This window comes from Penaeus chinensis, chromosome 23, assembly GCF_019202785.1.
Source record: "Penaeus chinensis breed Huanghai No. 1 chromosome 23, ASM1920278v2, whole genome shotgun sequence".
NCBI classification, from domain to species: Eukaryota; Metazoa; Arthropoda; class Malacostraca; order Decapoda; family Penaeidae; genus Penaeus; species Penaeus chinensis.
The window spans coordinates 2,790,067-2,817,566 of NC_061841.1; the positions used below are offsets into that span (position 1 = coordinate 2,790,067).

At 34.6% G+C, this 27,500-nt stretch overlaps 2 protein-coding genes and 1 pseudogene across 2 annotated transcripts; all 3 read right to left on the reverse strand.

Moving 5' to 3' along the window:
* Window positions 1–6,240: 6,240 nt before the first annotated feature.
* LOC125037468 (macrophage mannose receptor 1-like) lies at window positions 6,241–9,549 on the reverse strand. The gene is made up of 6 exons (XM_047630615.1): window positions 9,360–9,549; window positions 8,899–9,186; window positions 8,423–8,677; window positions 7,944–8,171; window positions 6,986–7,075; window positions 6,241–6,815 (listed from the first exon to the last, which is right to left on the reverse strand). The coding sequence occupies exons 1-6, from the start codon at window positions 9,403–9,405 to the stop codon at window positions 6,655–6,657; spliced, it is 1,068 nt and encodes a 355-aa protein (XP_047486571.1). The 5' UTR covers window positions 9,406–9,549; the 3' UTR covers window positions 6,241–6,654.
* A 4,927-nt stretch (window positions 9,550–14,476) lies between these two features.
* Window positions 14,477–17,644, reverse strand: LOC125037469 (macrophage mannose receptor 1-like). Its single transcript, XM_047630616.1, has 7 exons — window positions 17,596–17,644; window positions 17,162–17,221; window positions 16,782–17,009; window positions 16,307–16,561; window positions 15,255–15,482; window positions 15,035–15,124; window positions 14,477–14,821 (listed from the first exon to the last, which is right to left on the reverse strand). The coding sequence occupies exons 2-7, from the start codon at window positions 17,205–17,207 to the stop codon at window positions 14,667–14,669; spliced, it is 1,002 nt and encodes a 333-aa protein (XP_047486572.1). The 5' UTR covers window positions 17,208–17,221; window positions 17,596–17,644; the 3' UTR covers window positions 14,477–14,666.
* A 3,250-nt stretch (window positions 17,645–20,894) lies between these two features.
* The window catches only part of LOC125037449, a 26,125-nt pseudogene continuing 19,519 nt past the window's right edge, over window positions 20,895–27,500 (reverse strand).

The window sequence follows — 27,500 nt, forward strand, 5'->3', positions numbered from 1 at the left end:
ATTCCTCTCTCTCTCTTTCTCTTTCTCTTCCTCTCTCTCTCTCTCTCCCTTTCTCTTTCTCTCTCCTTCCGTCTACCCCCCCTCTCTCTCTCCCTTCCTCCCTTCCTCTCTCTCTCTCTCTCTCTCTCTCTCTCTCTCTCTCTCTCTCTCTCTCTCTCTCTCTCTCTCTCTCTCTCTCTCTCTCTCGCACAACAAACCCGCAACCTACAATGACTAAGCTTGTTGACTCTTCACTCTCTGGAACGCCGAGTGCCGTTTCGCTGAGTCATCTCCAAGCAAATGGGTTATACTGTGAATTAAGCGACTAATCATGATAAAAGAGATGATAATACTGATGATGATAATATTAATGATTATGATGATGATGATAATGAAAATATTACTCTTAATGACAATAATAACAATAACGTGATGAAAAGATAATAATAATATAACAATAGTAATGATAACAATAATAAAAAAACTAATGACAATGATAATGATAATCAATATAATAACAATAACTGGGATATTCCATGGAACAGAAATTAAATAAGTAAAAAAGAAATGCTCCTCTCTCCCTTTTTCACCTTTCTCCTTCTAACCTTCCTTCTCCCTCACTTCCAAATCCCCCATAATCCATTGCCGCCAGGGAGAATGAATAAAAAATGGGTAAAATGCTGTGTTTATTTGTTTTATATTTTGTGAAATGTCTCTACACATATATGGCTCTGCCTTACCTGATTTCACCTTTTCTTGATTTTTTATTATAAACATTATAATTACTATAATGTTATAAACATTAGTAATAGCAAAATAAAAGAAAAGGGTAAACGGGCGAGACAGGCAGTACTCGTAATTGGCTCATTGGTGACTGAGTACAAGTGTAGCCATCTATGAGTATAAACAATTAAACAAGTAAACCCACTTTCCTTTCCCAACTCTCTTTTTTTTTCTGTGATTCCCCTCTGCCTTTCCCTTTTCCTCTTTAAGTCTCCGCTGTTTCCCCTTCCCTCTCTCCCTTTTCTTTTTAAGCCTCTTTTACCTCCCCATCCCTTACTCCCTCTCCCCCTTACCCTCCTATCTCCCTTCTTAACCCTCCCCCTCGGATAGTAAATAAAAACTGTGCAAAAACTGACGGTATGACTACTTCATTAAAGTGTACTTGCCTCGGCGAAGAATGACTATAATAATGATAATAATGATACTAGTACTACTATTACTACTAATAGTAATGAATATAATAATAATAGTAATATTAACAATAATAACCATAAAATTGATAACAGTGATAATGGAAGAGTTAGAATAGGATTCTTATAGATTCATAATATGATGCGCGTGTGTGTATGTCATTCCTTTAAATGTTGTAAATTATCACCCCATTTTACACCTAAGCTCCGCAGTCACATGGAATATAAACCCAGGTGTAAAATTCTTCTTTGCATTTATAGATGAATTCGATGTAGGTGGTTGGTGATCCGTGAGCTAGTTACGTGCTTCCATTCTGCGATTTTCCACACTTCACCTGCATTTTTGAATCTGGGATGGGAATTGTGTAAGTACATATTCCGTTGACCATCACGAGCTTTCTTTCCTTATTTTAGCCCTAGGTAGAATGCTTCTTGTCTTCCTTTTCGAATTAAGTGTCCCAAAAGATAGAGTTGTCGCCGTTAGATCGTAGTTGGGTGAAATCTTTCCCGTCCAGCGCGTCGGAGAAAAAGAAAAGAAAAACCAAAAAAACACCTGTTTCTTCTTCTTTCCAACATGTCGGTCCAAGACTCATTCCCAGAGAGCAGCACGACCAAGCAAAAGTTTTTAGGAGACGGATTTTCATTTATATAATCAATTTTCGATTCGTGAGCAGATTTTTCATTTTGCTGAATGCTTCTTTGGCTAACGCAATTCTTATGCGTACTTCCTTCTTGCTACGGCCGTCCGAAGTAACCAGAGAACCCAAGTCGTTAAAAGAAGATAAATTTCTTGTTCTCTCAGCTTCACTCTACATGCTGGTTATAAATTGGGCGCGGATTTCGACACGCTCATGCACTTGGGTTTATTGGCACCGATTTTAAGGCCAAGTTTCTCACGGGCAGCGACAGTAACGCTAAAGGAGACGTTGCAGGCCCTCCGCAAAGGTGGCGATTAGGAATGTACCGTCTGCACTGCGAAAATTGTTCAGAAGCGTGCCATTCGTTTGTGTCCCTCGGGAACTTCCTCTAGTTCTCTCAGAATTGTTTCGCTCTATAAGACAAACAAATCTGGCGACACCCTTCCTCGCCCCTCGATTCATTTCCACATAAGCTGTTGTTCTCTCATGAAGTTGAACTGCTGTCTTTTTTTTTTTTTTTTTTTTTTTTTTTACAAATGTGACCACTGTGTAACATTTCCCGTCGATCTGAATTTGTTTCTTGAGAAGTGCCTCGTGGTTAACTTTATCAAATGCCTTTTAATACTCAGTGAAGACAAGACACAGCAGCTTTATATTGCATGGCACGCTTACTGATGGCGTGCAAGTTCCTCTGTCCTTCATGGATGCATATCAACATTCAGAGATCTCTGGGTGGATTTTATGCCTTATTTTCAGCAGCACAATTCCGACGAGAGCTTTCAACAAGTGTCCCATCAGGCATGGAGGCTTCCAATGTGCGTGTCACTTTAAGCAAAGCATTGGGGATTGACTTCAGGATGTCTTCTGGTATATTGTCAGTATTGTGAATTCTAATATTCAAAGACCACAGAAGGGTAATTCATCACATATCATTACAAATCAACATGAGGTACTTAGAAGTCTGTAGTCACTTGAAATATTGTATCAGGCGTTGGTATTAGATGTTATGTCCTGTACGAACGGACGGATGAATCATAATAAGCTAATGAGGATAATAATAACTATGGTGATGGTAATAATAAAAGACAGATAGATAATCACTATACAAGCTCAGCAGTAAATCACGCGCACGCAAGTCATGTTTATTTTGCTGATTCTGTTTTAGAAGTGCTCGATTAAGCACTTTGATAACATGGGTTGTGTTATTTTGTTTATGTTAGTGAGTTTGTGTCTGCGTGTATGTGGATCTGAGAGAGTGCGTGAGTGAATTATACACACACACACACACACACACACACACACACACACACACACACACACATATATATATATATATATATATATATATATATATATATAAATATATATAAATATATATATACATATACATATATATACACAGACACGCATGTAATATATATATATATATATATATATATATATATATATATATATATTATGTATTATACATTATATATATATATATATATATATATATATATATATATATATCATACATATATGTGTGTATATTTTTTACGACCCACGGTCGTAGTGGTTGTTACTCAAGCACCTAGTTTGAAGCGCCTTGCTTAGACATGAATTTTAGAATAACTAAAATTCATATTGGAAACGTTATCTAAGTAAAAGGTATAATAACAAGATAAGGAAATATACTGAGATTTAATGGTGATTGTTCATTCTGAACAGTCTGTTATCTACGACGGGAGTTGAGCTTGGCCATATCGGGCCATTTTGTAACTGGACACGGCTCGTTGATGCACTCTAGTCGTGATAATATATATATATATATATATATATATATATATATATATATATATATATATATATATATATATATATATATATATATATATATGCAGTGAGAGAGAGAGAGAGAGAGAGAGAGAGAGAGAGAGAGAGAGAGAGAGAGAGAGAGAGAGAGAGAGAGAGAGAGAGAGAGAGAGAGAGAAAGAGAGAAAGAGAGAAAGAGAGAAAGAGAGAAAGAGAGAGAGAGAGAGAGAGAGAGAGTCATTATGAACGTGTCAGTATGCTAAATGAATTCATATGACATACGGTAATGCATAAAAATGAAAACGAAAATAAATGTACTATTATATCAAACATCGTCATTCAAAGGAATCGGTTCATCACACACACACGCACAACTACGCACACACGCACACGCACACGCACAAGCACAACGACATGCACACACTCACGCACATGCGCAAGCACACACTCAAGTACACATACAAAAGAAAATGGACTAATAAAATATACTGTTATAATACACTGACTAAAGTCTTTAAAAGTGTATATGTAAATTATTTTGGTATTCTTTGTGGAGATATTATTTATAGAAAAGTTATGCCTACAAATTAGTTTTCCTTAACTGAATCCTTTATACATAGAAAACTAGTTAAGTTTTATGGTAAACTCTTTTACTCTCTCTGTCACTGTATTCTGTACACAACGTTAACTCAGGTCTGTAGCAGTGTGTAAGTAGGTTTTGTCCATGCAGTCTGTGTGTAAGCAGCATATGCTTAAGTATTTTATGTATAAGTAGTCTGTTTTATAACCTCCTTGTGTAATATAATAATAATAATGATAATAATATGGAAGAAATAGACAATAAAGGTGACTTAATGGGAAAATAAGGAAATGAGCAAGCAGGAGTTGTGCATAAATTTTCCTTTTCTTCATTTCATTTTGTTGCACCATCTACTTCTGCATTTAACCTGTTCTCTGTTCGCAGGTATTGGTTGCCTCTCAAAACAATTGCTTTCCAGATGCATGTCTATGTATTGTTTAAACAAAAGCCAAGGTTATTATGAGGATACTTGGCGTGTCCGCATTCATGTCTCAACAAATAGTTAATCTCATGAAGTTCATAATTTTATAAGTTGTGAGAATCAACATAAGCTTTGCACATTTCACAGGGGAAGCAGACGGCCGAGTCACCTGGAATCGAACCACGTTGGGTTCGATTGCAAGCTGGAGTCGAACCAACTTGGAATCGAACCGACTTGACTTTGGCTTCGCAAGACTGCCCCGAAGACTACTCCCTTGTGGGCGATAAATGCCTCATGTTCGTGACCTTCGTTGCTGAACCCTATCAGGAAGCCATATTGCCAACACCACAGCCACGGACTTCAAGTATTTAGTCGATTACATCCATGCCAACGGTGGGAACAACATCAGCGATCGTACTTTTCCATAATGCATTGGGTATAAATTCTGAAATACGGTCGATAGTTGCGGTGCTGACTCCGTTGTTTTCTTTTCGTCTACTGAATACCTATTGTAGTAAAGAAATCTAATTTTCTTTATTGGTCTACTAGTATCTTCCATATTTTCACACGTTCCGCTATTTTAAATGTATGAAAATCGGGAAAGTATCAACATCAATTCATGAGTATTGGGGCGTTTCAGGTTCCCCTTTCTGGGGTCTTTCTGACATGAGTCCTCCGTCCCAGCGCCGCTGTGGAGTTAAATCTGTTATCTTAATTTTTTTTTTTTTTTTTTTTTTTTTTGTCTGAGGAGTAAGATCATGTTTTATTTATTTATTTATTTATTTTTTATCTGAATAGTAAGATCTGTTATCTTAAATGGTTTTTTTCCTCCCTCTCTTGGTGTAGATGTTCCTGAACCGTTTTTTTCATTGTTGATAAGACCATGGGAAGGCTGGAGCGTTTGATGGGAGATAGGCAAATGACTACAGGGATAGACAATTAAGTTATATATATAAGTAAAGACAAACTATATATTGATACAAAAGAGAGGGAGAGGATACAGGTAAATAAATATTTGACAGATAAATGGATGGATAATAAGTAGATAAATTACTGAGTGATTATAGGCAAAGAAGTAGAAATATTGTTAGATCCACAAGTAATTACAGATAGGCATGGATGCACACACACATATATGTATATATGGGCGTGTGTATGTATATGTATATACACATGTTTATATATGCATTCATATATGTATCTATGTGTATATACATACGTAGATATACATATATACATACATATGTATATGTATACATATGGATATGTATGTATATGAATATACATATATATGTATATATATTTCATATATATGTATGTATATGTATGTATATATATATATATATATTTATCAAAGTCGTCTTTGAAGTTATTTATGTGTTTGTTCTTGTCAATCATATGAGAAAAAATGCAAAATAATAGGTGAAGATTTTTTGTTTCTGCTATTTTCCATAAAAAAAAAAAAAAAAAAAACATGGGGTCACACTCATTGTCGCAGCTGCTGGAGGAATACGACAAAAATAATTATGATTCAACTGGGGAAAGAAGACACACACTGTTTGTGACGGTTCCAACTTGAGCTCCCCGAGTTTGCTCACCGACACTATCACCAGTAGACATTAAAGAATAATGCAAAATGAGGGACAAATTTATTAAATGCTTGAATGAAGTATACAATAGCTACAGTTTTATTAACTTATTTTACATTTTTATTAATTTATTTACTTTTACTGCTGACTGAAAGACATAACTTAGGGAATGTTATTACATGTAACACTAATTTGGTTTATGTGTGTATGAATAAAAGTAAGAGTGAGAATGTCTGTGGACTAGAACTAAAAAGAAAATAAGGAAAAGTGACATAAACAAAACAGGAGACTGTGATGTAAATGGAGCAGGACCCAAGGCTGTATTATTTAAATGCACCTCATATTACTAACTTTTGAAAATGTACCTAAGGAATGCTTACGAGACAAAAGTAAAAGGGATAGGAATTGCTATTTTGTAAATTTCATTCTATGTTTTGTTTGCGTTTCCCGTGTCATTTGCTTATCCAGTATAGACACACAGTGGGTTAAAATGAGAAATACACGAGTAGTCCCTGAAATTGTAATGACCATGGCCAGTGATCGCGAGGCAGTTCTGGCCGGTTCCTCCGTTGGGTTCCTGGATCGGAGCAGTCATTTCATAAAGACCCCAGAAAGGGGTGCCTGAAATACGCCATTATTCATGAATTGATGTTGAAAAAATACTCAGCCTTAATACAAATTATTACGTTGGTTAATATATAAAACTAAAACTAAAATGATAAAAAAAGACATTTTGAGATATAGAGGTTTGGAAACATATATGATTTAAGGAAAGGCGGAAAAAAACTTACCCATGGGCACAGGCTCCCCTGTGGTGTAAACCCATGTTCCTTCACTCGCTAAATCGGATCCTCCAAGCCAGAAGGCGTGGCCTGATAAATCTAAACAAAATTTCACTATAATGTTTCAAACTCAGGGAAAAACAACAATTGACAACTCACACACATACTTTGTGTGTGAGTTGCCAGTTTCTTTCTTTCCTGAGATTGAATGTAGTATAGTGGCTATTAAACGGAATGCAATCAATACAGGATACTAAATATGAATAGTTAAATTCCGAATGGCATTGTAAATATTGTTGCTAATATTATTCCATGCACACACTGCCGCATTTTTATAAAATAGTGCACATAATAAAATCGGAAGGGTAGTTTAAATTTTCTAACTAACATTTGAGATGTTACCTTGAATGATTATCATTAAGATGCAGGTAGTGAGAAGGATAGAAAATCTGTGAACTACTCAGAAAGCTCAAATAAGAAATAAACCCAGGATTTCAGAAAAAATCCAATGAAGAACAGAAAAGTAAGTCACGTATGATAAACAGATTAACATATCAATTTGTGTATTATAATGAACAGATTATTGAATCAGTACATAAAAAAAAATCAAAAAAATCAAAGAAGGCATTAACGCCATTAGAAAAATTAATGAATAAACAGATAATTTAGGTGGACAAATGTCCAATAACGTGCATAGCCCAGAGAGAAAGGAACTAAGAAAAAAAAGCCAGTAAGTAGAAGGCAGTGTTCAAAAGTTAACCACAAAAACTGACAGTGGAGAGAAAAACACAAACAGATGGGATCTTTCGATTTTTTTTTCTTTAACCTAAACTGTAGTATAAACTCGGTCACCCGATATCTGAGGGAATGTCACTCTAAAGGTGTTCTCAGACTAACTGGCCCCAAAATACGCTTATTACCCGTTTTGTAAATATAAAAGGTAGTGTACCTCTTGGATTGAACTTACTATCTTGATGAATGTAGAGATACAGAGCTCGCAACACTTCGACGTCGGTGATGGCCAAGAGCTCACTAGAGGCTCCCGCACACGCCTGCCGAGCGTTCTCCCAGGTTTCCTTCTCCCACGTGATGAACATCATGCACAGGCCTCCCACCTCCACGAAGAGGATGGGGCACTCGACGCGGCCGCCCACCGCCGACGGGCCGAGGGGAGCCAGCGCTGCGCTTGCGGCCTCTGGGGGAACGGAGGAAAATGTACATACAGACACACAACCACACACACACAAATATATATATATATATATATATATATATATATATATATATATGTGTGTGTGTGTGTGTGTGTGTGTGTGTGTGTGTGTGTGTGTGTGTGTATCTACTCGTGTGTGTGTATATATATATATATATATATATATATATATATAGACATATATGGATATATACAGCGAGTGAGATAAAAAAATATATTCCAAATTCACTCACTTTTCTGCGGCGGTATGGTCGCTTCGCATATGAAGTGTTTCAGAGCAGAACAAGGGTTGTCACTCATGTAGAAAAACCAAACCGATGGAAGGGATAGACAGTTTTCATTTCCACTGCCATTATCTGGTTGCTGGCTGGTTCCAAATGCGGCCCAGAAGGGGGTTCCTAAGGGCATGACTTCTCCTGACGACGTCACCCAAACGCCCTCTTCTGCTTCGTCGGTTCCGTCTAGCCAGAAATCTCCGCTGGTGAAATCTTTAGAATAACAAAGATTATCAAATAAGCCCAGATTAGCGAAACAGATGACATGAATGAATGTGATGGACCTAGAGTAATAAAGACAATAAGACTCCCTTACAGTAATAGATACTCAGCGGATGAAAAGAAAACGGCGGATTCAGCACCGCAACGATCGACCGTATTCCAGAGTTTATACCCAATACATTATGGAAAAGTACGATCGCTGATGTTCCCACCGTTGGCATGCATGTAATCGACTAAAGTCTTGAAGTCCGTGGCCGTGGTGATGGCAGCCAGTTCCCCTTGGGCTGCATGGCAGAACTGCCTCGCTTCCCCAAATGGTTGAGTAATAAAGGTCACAAACATGAGGCATTTGTCGCCCACTAGGGAATAGCCTCCGGGACAAACTTCCGAATCCAGAGTCCAGTTGGTTTGCCTCCAGCTTGGTTCGATTCCATGATGGTAGGAGTCAGTGTTCGCTTCCAACTCGGTTCCATTCCAGGTAACTCGGCTATCTGCTTGCACTGTGAAATATGTATTGCGTGCAACACTTATGTTAATTCTCACAACTTATAACAAGCTCGTACGATGCATTAATTATCTTCTAATTATCTTCATAATCATTTGTTTCAACAAGACATAGATATATACATATGAGAAAATATATTTTTTAAGATACTTCCTAAAAAGTCCATACCTACGAACAGAGAACCGGTAAAAAGCAAAGAGAGATATAACAGCATCTTGGGAATATTATCTGGGGACAGACAGAGAGAAAGAAAAAAAAAACATTGAATGTAAAAAACATGAAGTATATATCCGTCTAGTCCTACTTATCCATTTATTTATTTTCTTATTTACTTGATTACTTCTTTCACTTACTTATTTTTCTGGGTATTTATCTGCCTGATTATCTATACATAACACTACATAATTATTGTCTTGTTCATTTGCCTTCACACATTAGTATGTATTTTCCAATGTCTTTAATGTTAATTATTTTTATTTATAATCATATATGCTATGTGCATGCATTATGTCTATCCGTACACTACACACATCGCCCCTTTCCTAAAATATATTACTTAAACTGCGGACTTGAAATACCTTACGTCTGAAATTGCTTATCGTTGAAATGTATAAGCTCGGAGTACAAGTTGCTTAAAAAAAAAAAAAAAAAAAAAAGATACATATATATAGATAAATATAAATGCATAGAAAATAATAATAAATATACAGAAAGGGAAGAGATTGGTAGAGAAAAGGGGAGAAGTAAGCCAATAGTAATCCCAACACCCACTTTTACTTGAAAAAAACAAACAAACTAGTAAGACTTGCAATGATAAACAAGGGTCAGGGTCAGACAGTTGGTAAAGAGGGTCATTTCCTTTCCTGAACTATAGTCAAGTGGCGTTGGTAAGTATGGCAGGCGAGGGAATACAACTGTGATAAAGAACATCGTATATAGAGTAATTGTATATTTTGGCATAATTTATTGCACTGGCAAACAATTCTTTCAATTCAACTTACACCATAATTAACATCGACTACTTACAGACAGACTACTTACACACAGGATACTTACACAAAGGCTTATTGGACTGCTTCACACAAACCACTTACAAGGCTACTTACAGACTACTGACACATACCACTTACAAGGCTACTAACAGACTACTGATACATACCACTTACAAGGCTACTTACAGACTACTGACACATACCACTTACAAGGCTACTAACAGACTACTGACACAAACTACTTACAAAACTACTTACAGACTACTGACACAAACCACCTACAAGGCTACTTACAGACTAATGTCAAACCACTTACAAAACTACTTACAGACTACTGACACAAACCACTTACAAGGCTACCTATAAACTAGTAACACATATTCTACTTACACACAGACTACTTACCTCCCCCTAGCCCATTTACATGTCAAGCAGCGTAGTGCAGCTGCCTTCCCCCTTTTATTATTTCTCAATCAATGTGCTTATCAGATATATATATATATATATATATATATATATTTTTTTTTAAGACTCTGGACATGTAAGCCAATGGCGACTTGTATTCCATTTGTTAATCAGAAGATTGGGTGGGAAAAACAGTGGAACATTGTATACGGTCCATGTCATGTAACACAACTTCAGCTGTGTTTTTTTTCCCCTCAGTGCTGTTGATTGCCTGTGTGACTGTAATAGCCGTGGGGAGAGTGATGAGAAACGTTGATTAGTGGTAATGATAGTGATGATGATTATGATAGTGATGATGATGATGATGTTGATGATGATGATGGTGATGATGTTGTGATGATGATGATGTTGTAGATGATGATGATGATGATGATAATAATAACAACAAGTAATAATAAATGCTCATAAAAGAACGATAATAATATAAAAAAGAATGTCGTTATTATAGTCACAATGTCTATTTTATAGTCATATAAAATGCATTACTAGGAAGCCTCTCCATAACGAGAATGAAACCAATACAATTTTAAACACACCAAAAAAAATGGCAAAATAAAATACGTGTTGTTCCTTGTAAATAGTTAAGAAGATATATAGTTCAAAGGATATGTCTTGGCTTTATTTCCATAAAAAGGAACACATTTTATTTGGATCAACTCGTGAGAACCAAATTTCCTCTAACTGTTATTATTGATATCATTACTATTATTATCATTATTATGATTACTGTTGTTATTATATCTTTGTTGTCGTTATTGTTACTGTTATTATTATTATTATCATGATTATCATCATTACTATTATTATTGTTATCAGTGTGTGTGTACAGTATATATATATATATATATATATATATATATATATATATATATATATATATATATATGCAAGTGTATATAAATATGTCTATGTATGTATAAATACATTTATATATAGATGTTTAAATGGACATACATATGTATATATACATACATATATATACACACAATTGTGGCCGTTTTCCTATACATGGATAGAAAAACAGCCACAATAATGAATGAAAATTGGTCGTGACTTTTCTCGACATGTCTGCGAGTGTGTCTGCCGCGCCTGTCTCCTCCTGCCCGGAGCCTCGTAAGCGCCTTGCCAACAACGCCGAACTGCGCTTCTCGGTATGGGAAGCTAAGCATCTGCACGGGTGACACCTACGAAAGAACTACTATCTCTCCAACACCACAACTGCCAGCGCTCGCTATCAGCAGCTACACAGAGCGACCGGATGCACGAGACACAACCGAGCAGTCACAGCCACGCGAGCAAGACGAGGAGGGAAGAAATGAAGAATGAGAGATGAAAGTCACACACCAAAATCATTGCAGATCGTCTGCTATACTTAACACGTCAGGCTGAAACTAACGCTGAACATTGAAGACTTTTTCATCTAAAAGTCTTTTTTTTCAATAAGTTTATTGTGTAAAGGCATGCAAAACGAAAATGACACTAAAGGATCATTCTATTCAAAATAAGGGACAAAGAAATCTAGAATTATTCACAAATGTAGACATTTACCTCCAAGCAATGTAAAGGTATTCGCAAACAAAAGCGAGTAGATTGAGTCAGTAGAACCAGCGGGCAAATCACATAACATTGTGTTGTGCGATATCTCTCAAGGGCAGAACTAAAATCTTGAAAAAACGAACGGTTTTCGAGATATGGTCTTCCGACATGACAGGGACATATCTTTCAGGGTTGTGAGTGTTATAAGATGCCAAGTTTACACCTTTATAACTTTTTTATTTGGTTATCAAGAAACCTGATATCTGCCATGCTCATAGACAGCAAGATCGAAATTTAGAATAAAATGTTTTCTCAGTTAAACCCCTTTACTGAACTATAAACCTTGAATTATGCCTCTGTGGAATGCATCCATTTTTCAAGCAGATTCAACGGCCCTTAAAATGTGGATACAATTCGGATAATTCATAGGATTTCTCCAGTCTGTACCCCTTTAAGAACGTTTTCACGCCAAGGTAGCACGTGTCATGACAAGTGCCACTTGAAAAGGACTATACGGAAACATGAAACTTTCCACGCAGAAGCGGCATGGCCCTCACATTTGCCACAAGATTGGACTTCCCCGTTTTTTTTTTTTTCAGCGTGCGTCCTGTCACCTCGGACAGTGTGTCAGATTTTAATGGGACGTTATTATTAGCCAGAAATATTAAAATCATATAACGTATGATATAAAAAGGAAAACTTTTGGATGTATGGCAAACATAGCGTAGTTTCCGCCAAACACATTTAATGACGCGGCTTCTTCGCCCAGTGAGCGAGGCTTCGGATGAGAGGGTAACCACGAGCAGTCTTGCAGGAGGAAACAATGTTACGTACAACTATGCCTCCTCCAGACAATTAACCAATCAACATAACATTTTTACAAACTGTGGGGAAATACAAACGTTTGTATGATACATCACCTAGGTACAATATAAATACTCTCAATGGCAGATTTATCAGAATATTTTCCTTACATCGTCAACGTCTAAAAATGCTATCTTGTAAACCGAGTGATATGCGCCACTTGCAACCATGGTCTTAAATCCCTGTGTCACGTGTCACTTGCCTAAGATTAAACACAAGAAAATAAAGCATATAGAATAAACAGTTCTCCGCCCGTGGGTGCTTAAAATTGGGACCTTTTTTTAAACTGACTAAATTTACACACTCTTTTGGTCAATTTTCTTTGCATTAGATCAGATTTTTAATTTTTTTCTATTAACTTATGCCTTATGAAGTAACCTTTAAACTGAAACCAAAATGATTTGTTTTTCTCATAAACTAGTTCGTTTATAAACTAGGCTGAACTTTGCTTCTAAACCATTTGTGACAGTTTTCCCCAACTCTAAAAGGTCATAACATCTATACTTATTGAGTTACGTTAATATTTGGTATCACCATATTCTGTATATTCTTGTTTCATATAAATGAGTTTGAACTTTTCCTTTTTACCTGATGTATCACAACTGTGATATAGGGTAGTTTTAAAGTCATCACTGTCTTGTTTTAAAATGTTAAGAGGAAACTAATCAAAATGTTCAATTTATTTTTATAATTCAAAGGCTTCCGGCTTTGTCTGTTTTTATAATAATTATTACTATTTTTATCATTATTATTATTATTATTTTGTTCATGCAGAGACCAGGTGATTTAGGCCTTATGTTTTCCTCATATTTGGCGCATGTTATATGTTGATTCTTTATTATCGTCATTTATCGATTCATCATCAATTATTTATAGAATTCATATTACTTAATTCTTGTCTTAGTTGCATGTTATCAGTCTATCACTGTGAGGAGCTCAGAAACTCTTTGTACTTACATTTCGATTTTTGTTGCACGATATTGAATTTATTTGTGTGGAGATCAGATGATATTATTCTTGTGTCCTTGTTTTTTGCTGCATGTTATTTAAATCCTTATTTGTTTGAAGTTTCTTTCATTTCTACTTTAGCTGCAATTATAAGCCAATTTGTTTCATTAGACAACCAGTTTTTGTCAATATTCTGATGTTATTTACATTTTTACATCCTCAAATCAAATCACATTTATGGATTTAGTTAAGATGGTATAAGACGCCTGAAGTTCAAAGGACATCATTAAAAAGGGAATAAAATAGATAAGCAAATATATTGAAATCATAAGAGAAACCACTTGTCCCAATATAGCTGTATATTTAACTCCATTTGGTTAAGTCTAAGGCATGATTTGGTACATGTAGAAAATACTGTGAAGTGGATTGTGTGTGTGTGGTTAACTGGCAGGAGACAAAAAGGAAATAAAGAAGAGTACATATAATTGAATCCTTTATTAGCCACTAATAAGTTGAAAGAACGCTTACAAGACAAAAGTAAGATTTTGTTTCTTATACATATTCGTATTTTATTCTACTTCATGTTAGTATGATTTTCTATTTTTTTATTTAGATTTTTATTGTTATTACTATTTAAACATTTTTCTTGAACGTTTTCCATGCCATTTGCTCACCCCCTGTAGATACACAGTGGGAAGAACTTTGAGCCACATGAATAATCCCTGAAATTGTAGAAATTACCGATCGCGAGGCAGTTCTCACTGGTTCCTCCGTTGGGTTCCTGGGACGGAGCACTCATGTCCGCAAGGCCCCAGAAAGGGGTGCCTGAAACGCGCCAATACTCATGAACTGATGTCGAAACTTTCTCAGCTTTCGTACAAAATATCTCATTGGCTGCACTTTGAGCTAGATAAAGCTCGGAAAGAAAAGTTATGGATTGCATCAAGTCTTGAAAAAAAGTTTTAAGGTAGATAAAGTAAAAAAAAAAAAAAAGTAAAAAAAAAAGGAAAGACGGAAGAACCAAGAGGATAAACTTACCCATGGGCACGGGCTCCCCTGTGGTGTAGACCCACGTCCCTTCACTCGCCAGATCGGATCCTCCAAGCCAGAAGGTGTTGCCATCTAAACCTGAATAAGAATTCAACATAAACATAAAAAAAAAATATATATATATTCTTTTTTTTTTTTTTTTTTAGGCAGTCTTGGAACACTATTGGACGCACATGGCTTCTTCTGAAAGGTATATAGAGTGACCTACCATTTGCCTGAATGAAGAGGTACAAAGTTCGCAACACTTCAATATCGGTGATGGCCAGGAGGTCGCTGGAGGTTCCCGCACACATCTGCTGAGCGTTCTCCCAGGTGTCCTCGAACCACGTGACGAACAACAAGCACAGGCCCCCCACCTCCACGAAGGGGGCGAGGCACTCGACGCGGCCGCCCACCGCCGACGGGCCGAGGGGAGCCAGCGCTGCGCTTGCGGCCTCTGGGGGGACACGAGGGAAAGAGCGCCTGTCTTTGAGCCGCGGCCATTGCAACATTCATGCACACGTACAACTGTACTTACACTTATATATATAGATAGATAGATACATAAATAGATAGATATACATTCATATACATATATATATGCATGTATCTATCTATATAAATGTATAATTATGCACACACATATTTGTATATATATGTGTGTGTATTTATATATATACATATATAAACAGATATCTATATTTATATCTTTATATATATAGAAATCTATATCCATATATTTATATGCATATATATATATATATATATATATATATATATATATATTTATATGTATGTATATACATACATGTAAAAATATATATACATATATACAGACATTATGTATATATACGCATATATGAATATATATTTATATACACACAAATATATGTATAGACACATTCATTTATACACACACATATATATAGATAGATAAATACATATATATATATATATATATATATATATATATATATATGCATATATATACAAATGCAAATATATATATATATATATATATATATATATATATATATATGTACATATACACACAGGCACACATATATATTATATATAGATATATACATATAAATTTACATGTATGTATAGACATACACACATATTCACACACACACACACATCTATATATAAACATACACACATATATTGTATATATACATGAGTGAAATTATATATATGTATCTGTTTCACACATGTTTATAAAAATATATAAATATCTTCTATTTAGTTAATTAACCTATTTAGGAAATCCACACTCACCCTCCTGCGTTTGGACGGTGGCTTCACATATGAAGTTTTTGATGTTAGAGCAAGGGACGTCATTCATATAGAGGAACCAATCCGATGGAATGGATAGACAGTGTTCATTCCCGAGGGAGTTATCAGGTTGCTGGTGATAATCAAAAGCTGCCCAGAAGGGGGTTCCTAAGGGCACGGCTTCTCCTGACGAAGTCAACCAAACGCCCTCTGTTTCTTCGTCTCGTCCATCCACCCAGAAAGTTCGGCCGAATAAATCTTTAAAGTAATTAAGGTCATTAGGTTAGCTTAGATTAGCGAACCGGTTAAGAGTAATAAATATAAGGAAGCTACTAGTAAACCAATAAAGACATTTAGATCTCCTTACGACAGTAAAGATTCAATAGATGAAGATAAAACAAATGATTCAGCACCGCAATGATCGACTGTCTTCCAGAATTTATACCCAATACATTACGATCTCTGATGTTGTTCTCACCGTTGGCATGGATGTAATCGACTAAATTCTTGAAATCTGTGGCCGTAGTGATGGAAGCCAGCTCCCCTTGGGCATCATGGCAGAAATTCTTCGCTTCCTCATGGGTTTCAGAGGCGAAGATCTCGAACATGAGGCACTTGGTGCCTACAAGGGTGTAGCCTCCGGGGCAGTCTTGCGAAGCATGAGTCAAGTCGGTTCGATTCCAGGTGACTCGGCCGTCTGCTTCCCCTTTGAAATGCGCGAAATGTTTTCTCATAAATTATATGAACTTCATGAGGTTAACCATTTGTTTGACACGCCAATTATCTTCATAATAAAACTGACAAATTGTTTCCATAAGACATTTGAAAAAGTGTTTAGATGTTTCAGACAGTTCATACCTACGAAGAGAGAACAGGTTAGAACCAGAAGTAGATAGAGCAGCATATTGAGAAGATAATCTGGGGAAGAGAAAGAAAAAGATACATTAAAATGAAGATTTTATGCACAACTGCTTGTCAATTTCCTTATTTTCCCATTAATTACCTTATTATCGGTTTAATTTTCCATTCTACTTAAAACCTTATTTATATCTTATTATTGTCATTATTATCATGTAATTGCCATTATTATTATTATTTCTTATATTCAGCAAGGAGGCTATAAAACATACTACTTACACATATGCTACTTACACACTACATCGATACAGACTACTTACAGACAACTAGCAACTAGGCTAGGCACAGAGACTACTTCCATGCAAGCTACTTAGATTACTTTACACAGGATACTTAGACTACCTTCCACAGAGCGCTTCACACAGTGCACTTACCTTACGTCAGCACGTAAAGCAATGCTGTGTAGCAGCCGTCAACAGGGCCCTTTTATTCATCACCAAATGGAGTGTTTATCAGTAAAAGAAAAGAAAAAGAAATGAGATGGAGAAAACTATGATAGCATCTGTTACATTTCACATACTGTTTGCTGTAGCATTCCTGTTTATTTCCTGTTTGGCGAGAGTGTGGGTGGTTTTAAGAAAATAATCGAGGGGAGAATGGTGAAAAATTAATAATGGTGATGATGATGATAATAGCAATAACAGTGGAATGATAATGATGATACAATAACAAAACATGAATTATCATAATACTAAGAGTCAATATCGGTATTAATAAGGATAAGATGAAAATAAATAATTGATTTAAAAACAGTTATGAATTTAATGTAAGAACAGGTAAGAAAATAAGGATACACATACGTTTGTGTTTGGTATATGTATATATGTTCATATATGTGTCTTCGCTTTACAGTTTCGTTGGAGTATCCTCTTCACGGTGCAATCGTGGACAGGGTTGATACTAATGTAACTATAATGCAGGAAGCACAACGTCCCTTCATATTGATAGGACTACAGATTTCCCGTTTTCAGACTTGCGGCAACTCTCCTGCTGGATAGATTTCGAAATTTCACAACTGAGGAATGATAACTAACTTAAAATCGCACACACTCACATATATATGTGTGTGTTTGTGTTTATCTGAATGTATTGTATAAACCTATATACGTGTGTTTATTTATATGCATAGGTGCATCTACTCGAAATTGCGTTAAATAAATGTTTTCTTAATTTAAACTTTCATCTACAACACAAGAATCGTATATATATATATATATATATATATATATATATATATATATATCATATATCTACATATATTCAGTATATATACATACATATTTATATATCTATATATATACAATATATATATAACATATTTATATATTGTATATATATATACTGTGTATGTATGTATATGTATTCAGTATATATATTGTGTATATATACATATATATACACTGTATATATACATATAAATGAATAGGAAAACTGCTACAATTTCGTGAGTTTTCTTGTTCTTCCCTTCGTTGTTCTGTTTGCAATTTGTTCGACAAGAATCACATGTGCGTGTGTGTTAATTTGTGTGCGTGTATGTTTTTATTTCTCTCCGTGTGTATGACTGTTTCTGTGTTTGTATATCTATGAGTGTGTGCGTTTGTGTCTGTATTTTCCTTTGCATACAGGCCTATGTGTATAACTGCATATTTTTATGTGTATCGTGTATGTCGGTGTCTGTAGCGTTGATATATTTGTGGTTGTGATATCATATAAACACACACGTGTATAGATGCACATAGGAACGGCTTATATATTTCCATAAAAATCGTATAAATACTGTGCGCAAATACACACGTATATGCACACGCACACGGCTACAGTCTTTGAAACACCTTGCAACACAAAAGCATAAGGCATGCGACGTTGCAATAACTGGAACCAAATGAGGTCCTTCACACAGGTCTATGAATCTGCATGTTGCATCCAAGCTTGCAGATTATTGCATCAGGCTTTTTGAGTTGTTCTTTTAGATATTTCGTCTTATTACAGTATATCAGGTAGTTGGGTTATATTGTGTGAATAGGTTATTGTATTATGGTATTCAGTTTATTGTATCTGATATTTGTCTTATTGTTTTAGGTAATTTTAAGAAATTGGTTTATTGTTTAAGGTAACCTGCCTTACTGTATTAGGTATATGATTACTATTTGGCTTAGTAGGAACAAAAATAATGGATACTGTAATCTAACAGGGAAACTATGGAAACGGGCACATCATGTACAAAAGAATAAATCTTGAAAATATAGAACCAGATTTTTAATTATTTTTATTGATTACCTTAACAATGCGGAATTATATAAAAATCTTTGCACTCTCATAAAGATACGGAAGTAAAAAATAATGATTTCAAAGAATTTAGTAAATTTTCTTCGAAATAAAGAAGATTATTTTAGAATCCCCAAAGAATATCTTGCAAATGTTTTATTTTTCTCTAGTATTTTCAACAACAATGGAATAAAAATTCAGAAAAAAACATAATTAATAATTCATATCACACACTTATCGTAAATCCAACTAAATCCAGGTAAAACTTTCTTAAAAAAGCTGAACTTCGCTTTTAAGCCATTTGCTATATAATTATCCCGGACTTTGCCTGTTCATAGTTATATTTATTGAGTAACGTCAATAAAATTTGGTATCCTGAAAATCACAATGTTATCTTTTTGTTTTATGAGTTACACCAATAATTTTTGAGAGTCAGCATAATTCAGTTTTTCGTGCATATCATTACATACATATGTGTATTTTCACACGATTTATATAAACGAGGCTGAACTTCTTTTCTGCCATTGGTAACAGATTTTCCCCAAATTAGAACTACGCTATTTAGTAGTTTAAAAGTCATCATTGTCTACTTTCAGAATCTTAAGAGAAGCTTTACCAGAGCGTTCACTTTATTTTTATCATATAATTAATTAACTATAATTAGATAATTATGTTCTTGTCTTCTTACTTAATGTCATGAACAGATGATTTAGTTATTTAGTGATTTATTGATTCATATTCATTATCATTATTATTATATACTTATAATAATAAAACATAAATATTCTCTATATAACTCATATGATTTAATTCTTGTGTTCTAATTTATATTGCATGTTATCAGTCTCTTGTTTGGAGTTCAGATAATCTAGTAGTTGCATTTCGCTTTTTGTTGCATGATATTAAATTCATTCGTGTGGAGTTCATATGATATTCTTGTATCCTTCTTTATGCTGGATGTTATTTAAATCTTTATTTGCGGGAAGAAATATTTCTTTTCTTTCTACTTTATTTGCAAAAGTATGACAATTTGTTTCATTAGACAACCAGTTCTTGTCCATATTCTGATATCATTTAAATTCTACATTTTTAAATTAAATCACATATATTTAGTTACGATGGTATGAGACGCCTAAAGGTCAAAGGACATCATTAAAAGGGAGTAAAGTAGATAAGAAAACATATTTAAGTCATAAAAGAAACCACTTGTCTTAAAATAGCTGTATATTTGTTTAACTCCACCCTGCTAACTCTAAGGCATGATTTGGTAAGCGTAGAAAATACTTTTACGTGTTACATGAATTGTGTGTGTGAACTGGGGAGAGACAAAAAGGAAATAAAGAAAAGTTGCAACTTTTATTAGTCACTAATATATTAAAGGAACGCTTACGAGACAAAAGTAAAATTTTATTTCTCATATATATTAGTATTTTTTTTTTTTTTGTATTTCATGTTGGTATTTTTTTATTACTATTTCAACATTTTTATTTTGTCTTGTACGTTTCCCATGACATTTGCTCATCCCGTATAAACACACACTGGGTAGAACTTTGAGCCACATGAATAATCCCTGAAATTGTAAAAATTACCGATCGCGAGGCAGTTCTCACTGGTTCCTCCGTTGGGTTCCTGGGACGGAGCACTCATGTCAACAAGGCCCCAGGAAGGGGTGCCTGAAACGCGCCAATATTCAAGAATTGATGTCAATTTTCATACAAAATATTTAAGTGGTTGCACTTTGAGCTAGATAAAGCTCTGAAAAAAATACCAAGAATCACATCAAGGTTTGAAAACAATAAAAATGAGGTAGATAACGTTTTGAAAAAAAGGAAAGACGGAAGAAACAATAGAATAAACTTACCCATGGGCACGGGCTCCCCTGTGGTGTAGACCCACGTCCCTTCACTCGCCAGATCGGATCCGCCAAGCCAGAAGGTGCAGCCAGATAAACCTAAACAAGAATTCACTATATTGTTTCCAGACTCAGGGAAAATAGCAAATAACAACCATCACACACTCTGGGCTATTAAATTCTGTTGAAAGCAGCATATGTCAGGGATAAAAGGGAATGTTATATTCAAATTTAGAAAATACAAACCTATTCAAACCCCAACATTCGGAAAGGCTATCTTGCAAGATAGTCTGGTGGGTGTAGTGCATTAACGTGAACATACCGGAGTTTATGCTATAGATGAAAATTTAAAATAACAGAACATTTAAGCAACGCTTTATTGTTTAGGTAATCAATCCTTGGACGCGCATGACTTCTTTTGAAAGGTATATGGAGTGACCTACTATTTGCGTGTATGTAGAGATACACAGCTCGCAACACTTCAATATCGGTGATAGCCAAGAGGTTGCCGGAGGCTCCCGCACATGTCTGTCGAGCCTCGCCCCAGGTCTCCTCCGCCCACTTGAAGAACATCACGCACAGGCCCCCCACCTCCACGAAGAAAAGGGGGCACTCGACGCGGCCGCCCACCGCCGACGGGCCGCGGGGAGCCAGCGCTGCGCTTGCGGCCTCTGGGGGACACGAGGGAAAGAGCGCTCTGCCTTTCAGCCGCCGTCTTTGCGATTTAAGTCGAAAATGTATGAATGAAAATGGGCATCTTCACAGTGCAAGAGATATAATCGAAAACAGTCAAATATATCTCTTGCGCTGTGAAGATATTCAATCTCTTTCCTTTTCTACACTCTATCTGCCTAGTTATGTCTATATATGTCTGCACACTTTTGTAAATATTTGTATATGTACAATTTGTCAATGTGTTTATATATACTCATATAAACACACATTTGTGCATACATATATGTATATACATAAACATATATATACTATATACACAGGTACCTGTGATGTTTACATACATATGTATGTATGTATATATACATATGCATATGCATATTTACATATACATATATAAACACACGTATCTATATATCTATCTTTCTATCCATCATGTATGTGCATGTCTACACATACATATATATATATATATACACACGTGTGTGTATATACACATATATGTATATATGAATATATATGTACACACACACACACACACATATATATATATATATATATATATATATTTATATATATGCATAAATAGATACAAATATGTGTATATATATTTATATGTGTATATATATTCATTTATATATACATATATACATATATTTACTTAGATATATACATATAAATGCATATATATATATATATATATATATATTGTCTGTTTCACACGTGTTTATAAAGATATATGCATTTCTTCTGTTTAGTTAATCAACTCATTAAGAAATTGCTTAGGAAATCCACGCTCACCCTCCTGCGTTGGACGGTGGCTTCACATATGAAGTTTTTTCTGTCAGAACAAGGGACGTCATTCATATAGAGACGCCAAGCCGATGCCATGGTTACACAGTCTTCATTCCCGCGGGCATCATCAGGTTGCTGATATTCAAAAGCGGCCCAGAAGGGGGTTCCTATGGGCATGGCTTCTCCTGACGACGTCACCCAAACGCCCTCTTCTGCTTCGTCTGTTCCGTCCACCCAGAAATTTCGGCCGAAGAAACCTTTAAAGCAATTAAGGTTAAATTAGCTTAGATTAGCAGAACGGATAAAATTATACTACAATAGATATTTAATAGGCCAAGAGAAAAAACGGATTCAGCACCGCAATGATCGACCGTATTTCAGAGTTTATACCCAATGCATTATGGAAAAGTACGATCACTGATGATGTTCCCACCGTTGGCATGGATGTAATCGACTAACGTCTTGAATTCCGTGGCCGTGGTGATGGCAGCCAGCTTTCCTCGAGCAATATGGCAGATATATCTGGCTTCCTGATAGGGTTCAGCAACGAAGGTCACGAACATGAGGCATTATCGCCCACGAGGGAGCAGTCTTGCGAAGACAGAGTCAAGTCGGTTCGATTCCAAGTTGGTTCGACTCCAGCTTGGAATCGAACCCAACGTGGTTCGATTCCAGGTGACTCGGCCGTCTGCTTCCCCTGCGAAATGTGCGAAGCATGCAACGCTATGTTGATTCCCACAACTTATATACATATATACATATGTATATGTGTACATATACATATATACACAGTATGTGTATGTATGTATACTAATATATGTATATATAGGTATATAGATTTATACTGTGTATATGTATATATATGTATATGTGTGTGTGTGCATATATATACATATGAACATATACATATATATACTCTGTATATGTATAAATATATACATATAAACTGTGTATATGTATATATATGTGGGTGTGTGTATATATATACATATATATATTATATATGTATGCATATATATACATATACATGTGTATGATTATATATAATGTATATATACATATACATATATGTGTATGTATATATACACAGTGTATATGTATGTATGTATATATACACAGTGAATACATATACATATATATATATATATAAATAAATATATATACGCATATATATACACAATATATGTATGCATGTATATACAAATATATATACACATATATGTAATGTGTGTATATATACATATATAAACACTATGTATATATACACATATGTACATCTATACGTGTGTACATAGATATTGATCTATATATATAATCTGTATGTATATATAAATATATACATATAAACTGTGTATATGTATGTATATATGTGTATATAAATGTATACTGTGTATATATACTGTGTATATGTATATTTATACATCTGTATATACACATATATATGTATATATGTGTGTGTTTGTGTACATATATATATGAAGACATATATGAATATATTTACTATATATATACATATATTCTGTGTATATGTATGTATATGTATATATACTATATATATGTATATATGTGTATATACATATACACATACAAATATATACATATATATACACACACGCCTTTTTCCGCCTGCCTGGAGCCACGTAAGCGCCTTGTCAACAACGCTAAAAAATAAAAACAGTTATCGGTATGAGAAGCTCAGCATCTGCACGAGCAACACCTGAGAAAGAACATATTGCGAAACTAAAATAAAGAAATTCATAAAAAAAAGAAACACCCGACCAGCTACATAGAACGACCGGAAGAACGAGAAACAAACGAGCAGTTACATACATACGAGCAAGACAATTTTCGTCACCTACAGAAAATAGAAAATAAAAATGACAGATAAACGTCATGCAAGGAAACCATTGCAAAAAACGACTCCAGGTGCTTTGATTAACAAGTTGTCATCCTGAAACAAAAGACAACACTAAATACTTTATAATTATCATTATTATTGTTTTTAATATGTCAAGTGTAATGACATTTAAAGCAAGAACGATACGTAAGGATTATTCTAGTTACACAGAAACAGTACGGGTCGAAAAAATCCGGAATTATTCACAAACTCTGACCTTTTTTCCTCACGCAATATAAAGGTATTCCCAGACAAAGAGTCAGTAGAATATCACTCAATCCAGTCAATGCAGAAAACATCAAAGCACAGTCTCTTCTTGGTCCCTCTGAAGAATTTGAAATGAATACTCTGCCGAGAAATATTGCATCAGTAAAACCTGGCTTCACCAAGGAATGTCTAGTGGTTTCATTAATATTTTTCTTTCATGTCCATAGATGTGATGTAGGGCGAGGTAGAGGATTTGGATATATGTAAGAGATACCTTTAAATCAAAGCATTTCATCACAGCTGTAAAAATAGAGAGATGAAAGTACAGCTGGAGAGGATATCTGCCAAACAGTAATCTTCTTCAATACTCATTCAATCCACAGACTTTTTCGTGCCAAAGCAGTATCATAAGATTTATATATATATATATATATATATATATATAGAGAGAGAGAGAGAGAGAGAGAGAGAGAGAGATAGAGAGAAATGCCAATGAAATGAAGACCTTTTCTTCATTTAGGTAATTTAAATGACACAAAACTAACTTGGATTGTTAAGAAAAAGGGAATTAAATCCTTATAAACAAACCCCTAGTTGTCACAGAAAACACGTTATTAGATACCATAAAATCAAACAGATTCTATATCATTACCAAGCTGATGTTATCCCCTTCCAAGCGGCAGACCATGAACTCTGCCAAAATACTTAACCCCAATCCACTCTGATATTTTATTTTCAAAGCTAACTTTGACACTCGCGTAAATATCTCACCGAGTGTTCCAAAATGAACATAGATGGTACATCTCCCTACAAGATCAGAATTGTTAGAACTCAAAATGAACAGATCTGGCCTGAATATAAACTCGATCATTGCTAACAATTGATGAGAAATACTCAAAAGACACAAAAACAAATAGATATTTTGATAACACAGGCCTCAGTTTAAATCTTCATAATCCAAAATGTGTTTTATAAGCAGCTAAATCCCCTCGAACACAATGGTAGAATTTGAAGGCTGTCAAATAGAAATAAGTGCTGGAGTCAATTTTTAAGAAAATGTGACTACATAAGCAGATATATATGACTTTTCAGACACACGTTAACAACATTTACAGAAGAGTAATGGATACACAAAGATACCTAAATTACATTGAAATAAAAATCTTTACTGAAACAAGAATTCCTGATGCACACAACCCCTTACCCTTATTAATTACAAAATACAAAAAGAAAAAAGGAAAAACAAATTACCACATTTTGCTGCAGGTAATACAAATCAATACAACCACATAACCCCTCTATACAAGCAAACTAAAATGGATAAAATATATGGACAAAAAACGTCAATATGACACGTGTATACCCATTCGCAAATTCACACGTGCTGATTATCCTTCCAATGTTCCCACAGACGACAGTTAACCAAACGCGTGTACAGAGAAAACAGGTCAACTCTCTACACGTCAAAAAATCGTATACGGAAACGATATTAAGACAAAACAAGCTAATCCGTGAACATAAGATGTGGAATCACCTACCTCAAATTATATGAAAACGCCTCCAAATTCACTATTTTCAAAAAGAAATCAAAAGCATGTCTTCTAGTTTGTCAGTGTCATCAGGCATGTAATTATGAATCCAAACAATATACTTCAGTTTGTAATGTGAATATTTTGTCATATAATTCGCTACTTAGGTATAACTCGTATTGTTTCTGCTTATACCTTAATATCACTATACCCCGCAGCCATCTAAAAGCGAAAAGAAACAATAGATATATGATAATTACAGTGATAATAATAAAAACAGTAATAATAACAATACCTGCAGTAACAACAACAACAATAATAATAGCAATAATAATAATGATAATAATAATCATAATAATAATAATAATAATGATAATAATGATAATAATAATTATAATAATAAATATAATTAAAGGAATAAAGGTTGAATTTAAATTTTCTTTCTGTCTATCTATCTGTGATATAGTTATTCATCTATCTGCGCAACTATCTCTTTCTACTGCCTATCTACTGCTTATCTTCCCACCTATCTCACTACTATTTATCTACCTCCTTTGCATTCATCCAATATATATATATATATTATTTATCTATCTATTGTCTATCTACTATCTATTAATCAATTATCTGTCTGTCTGGATATCTATTTATACATATATACATATTCCATATATATACTGTCTATCTATCTGTCTATCTCTCCATCTATCTACTAACCATTTACTATCTATCTACTTTCTATCGATCAGTCTACGATCCTTCTACACTGCGTTTTTATACTGCTTATCTATGTAATATCTATATATCTCATATACTTTTATAGTTAGTATCCACCGCATGTCTATTGTCTATTCATCTATATTTATAGTTAGGTATCTATTTCAATCTGTCTATATGTCTACCTATACATATGTATAAATACATGTTTGTGTGTGTGTGTGTGTGTGTGTGTGTGTGTGTGTGTGTGTGTGTGTGTGTGTGTGTGTGTGTGTGTGTGTGTGTGTATAGTGTATATAGGTACTTTGAAATTAATTGTTATATATTTGTATATACAAAACTACA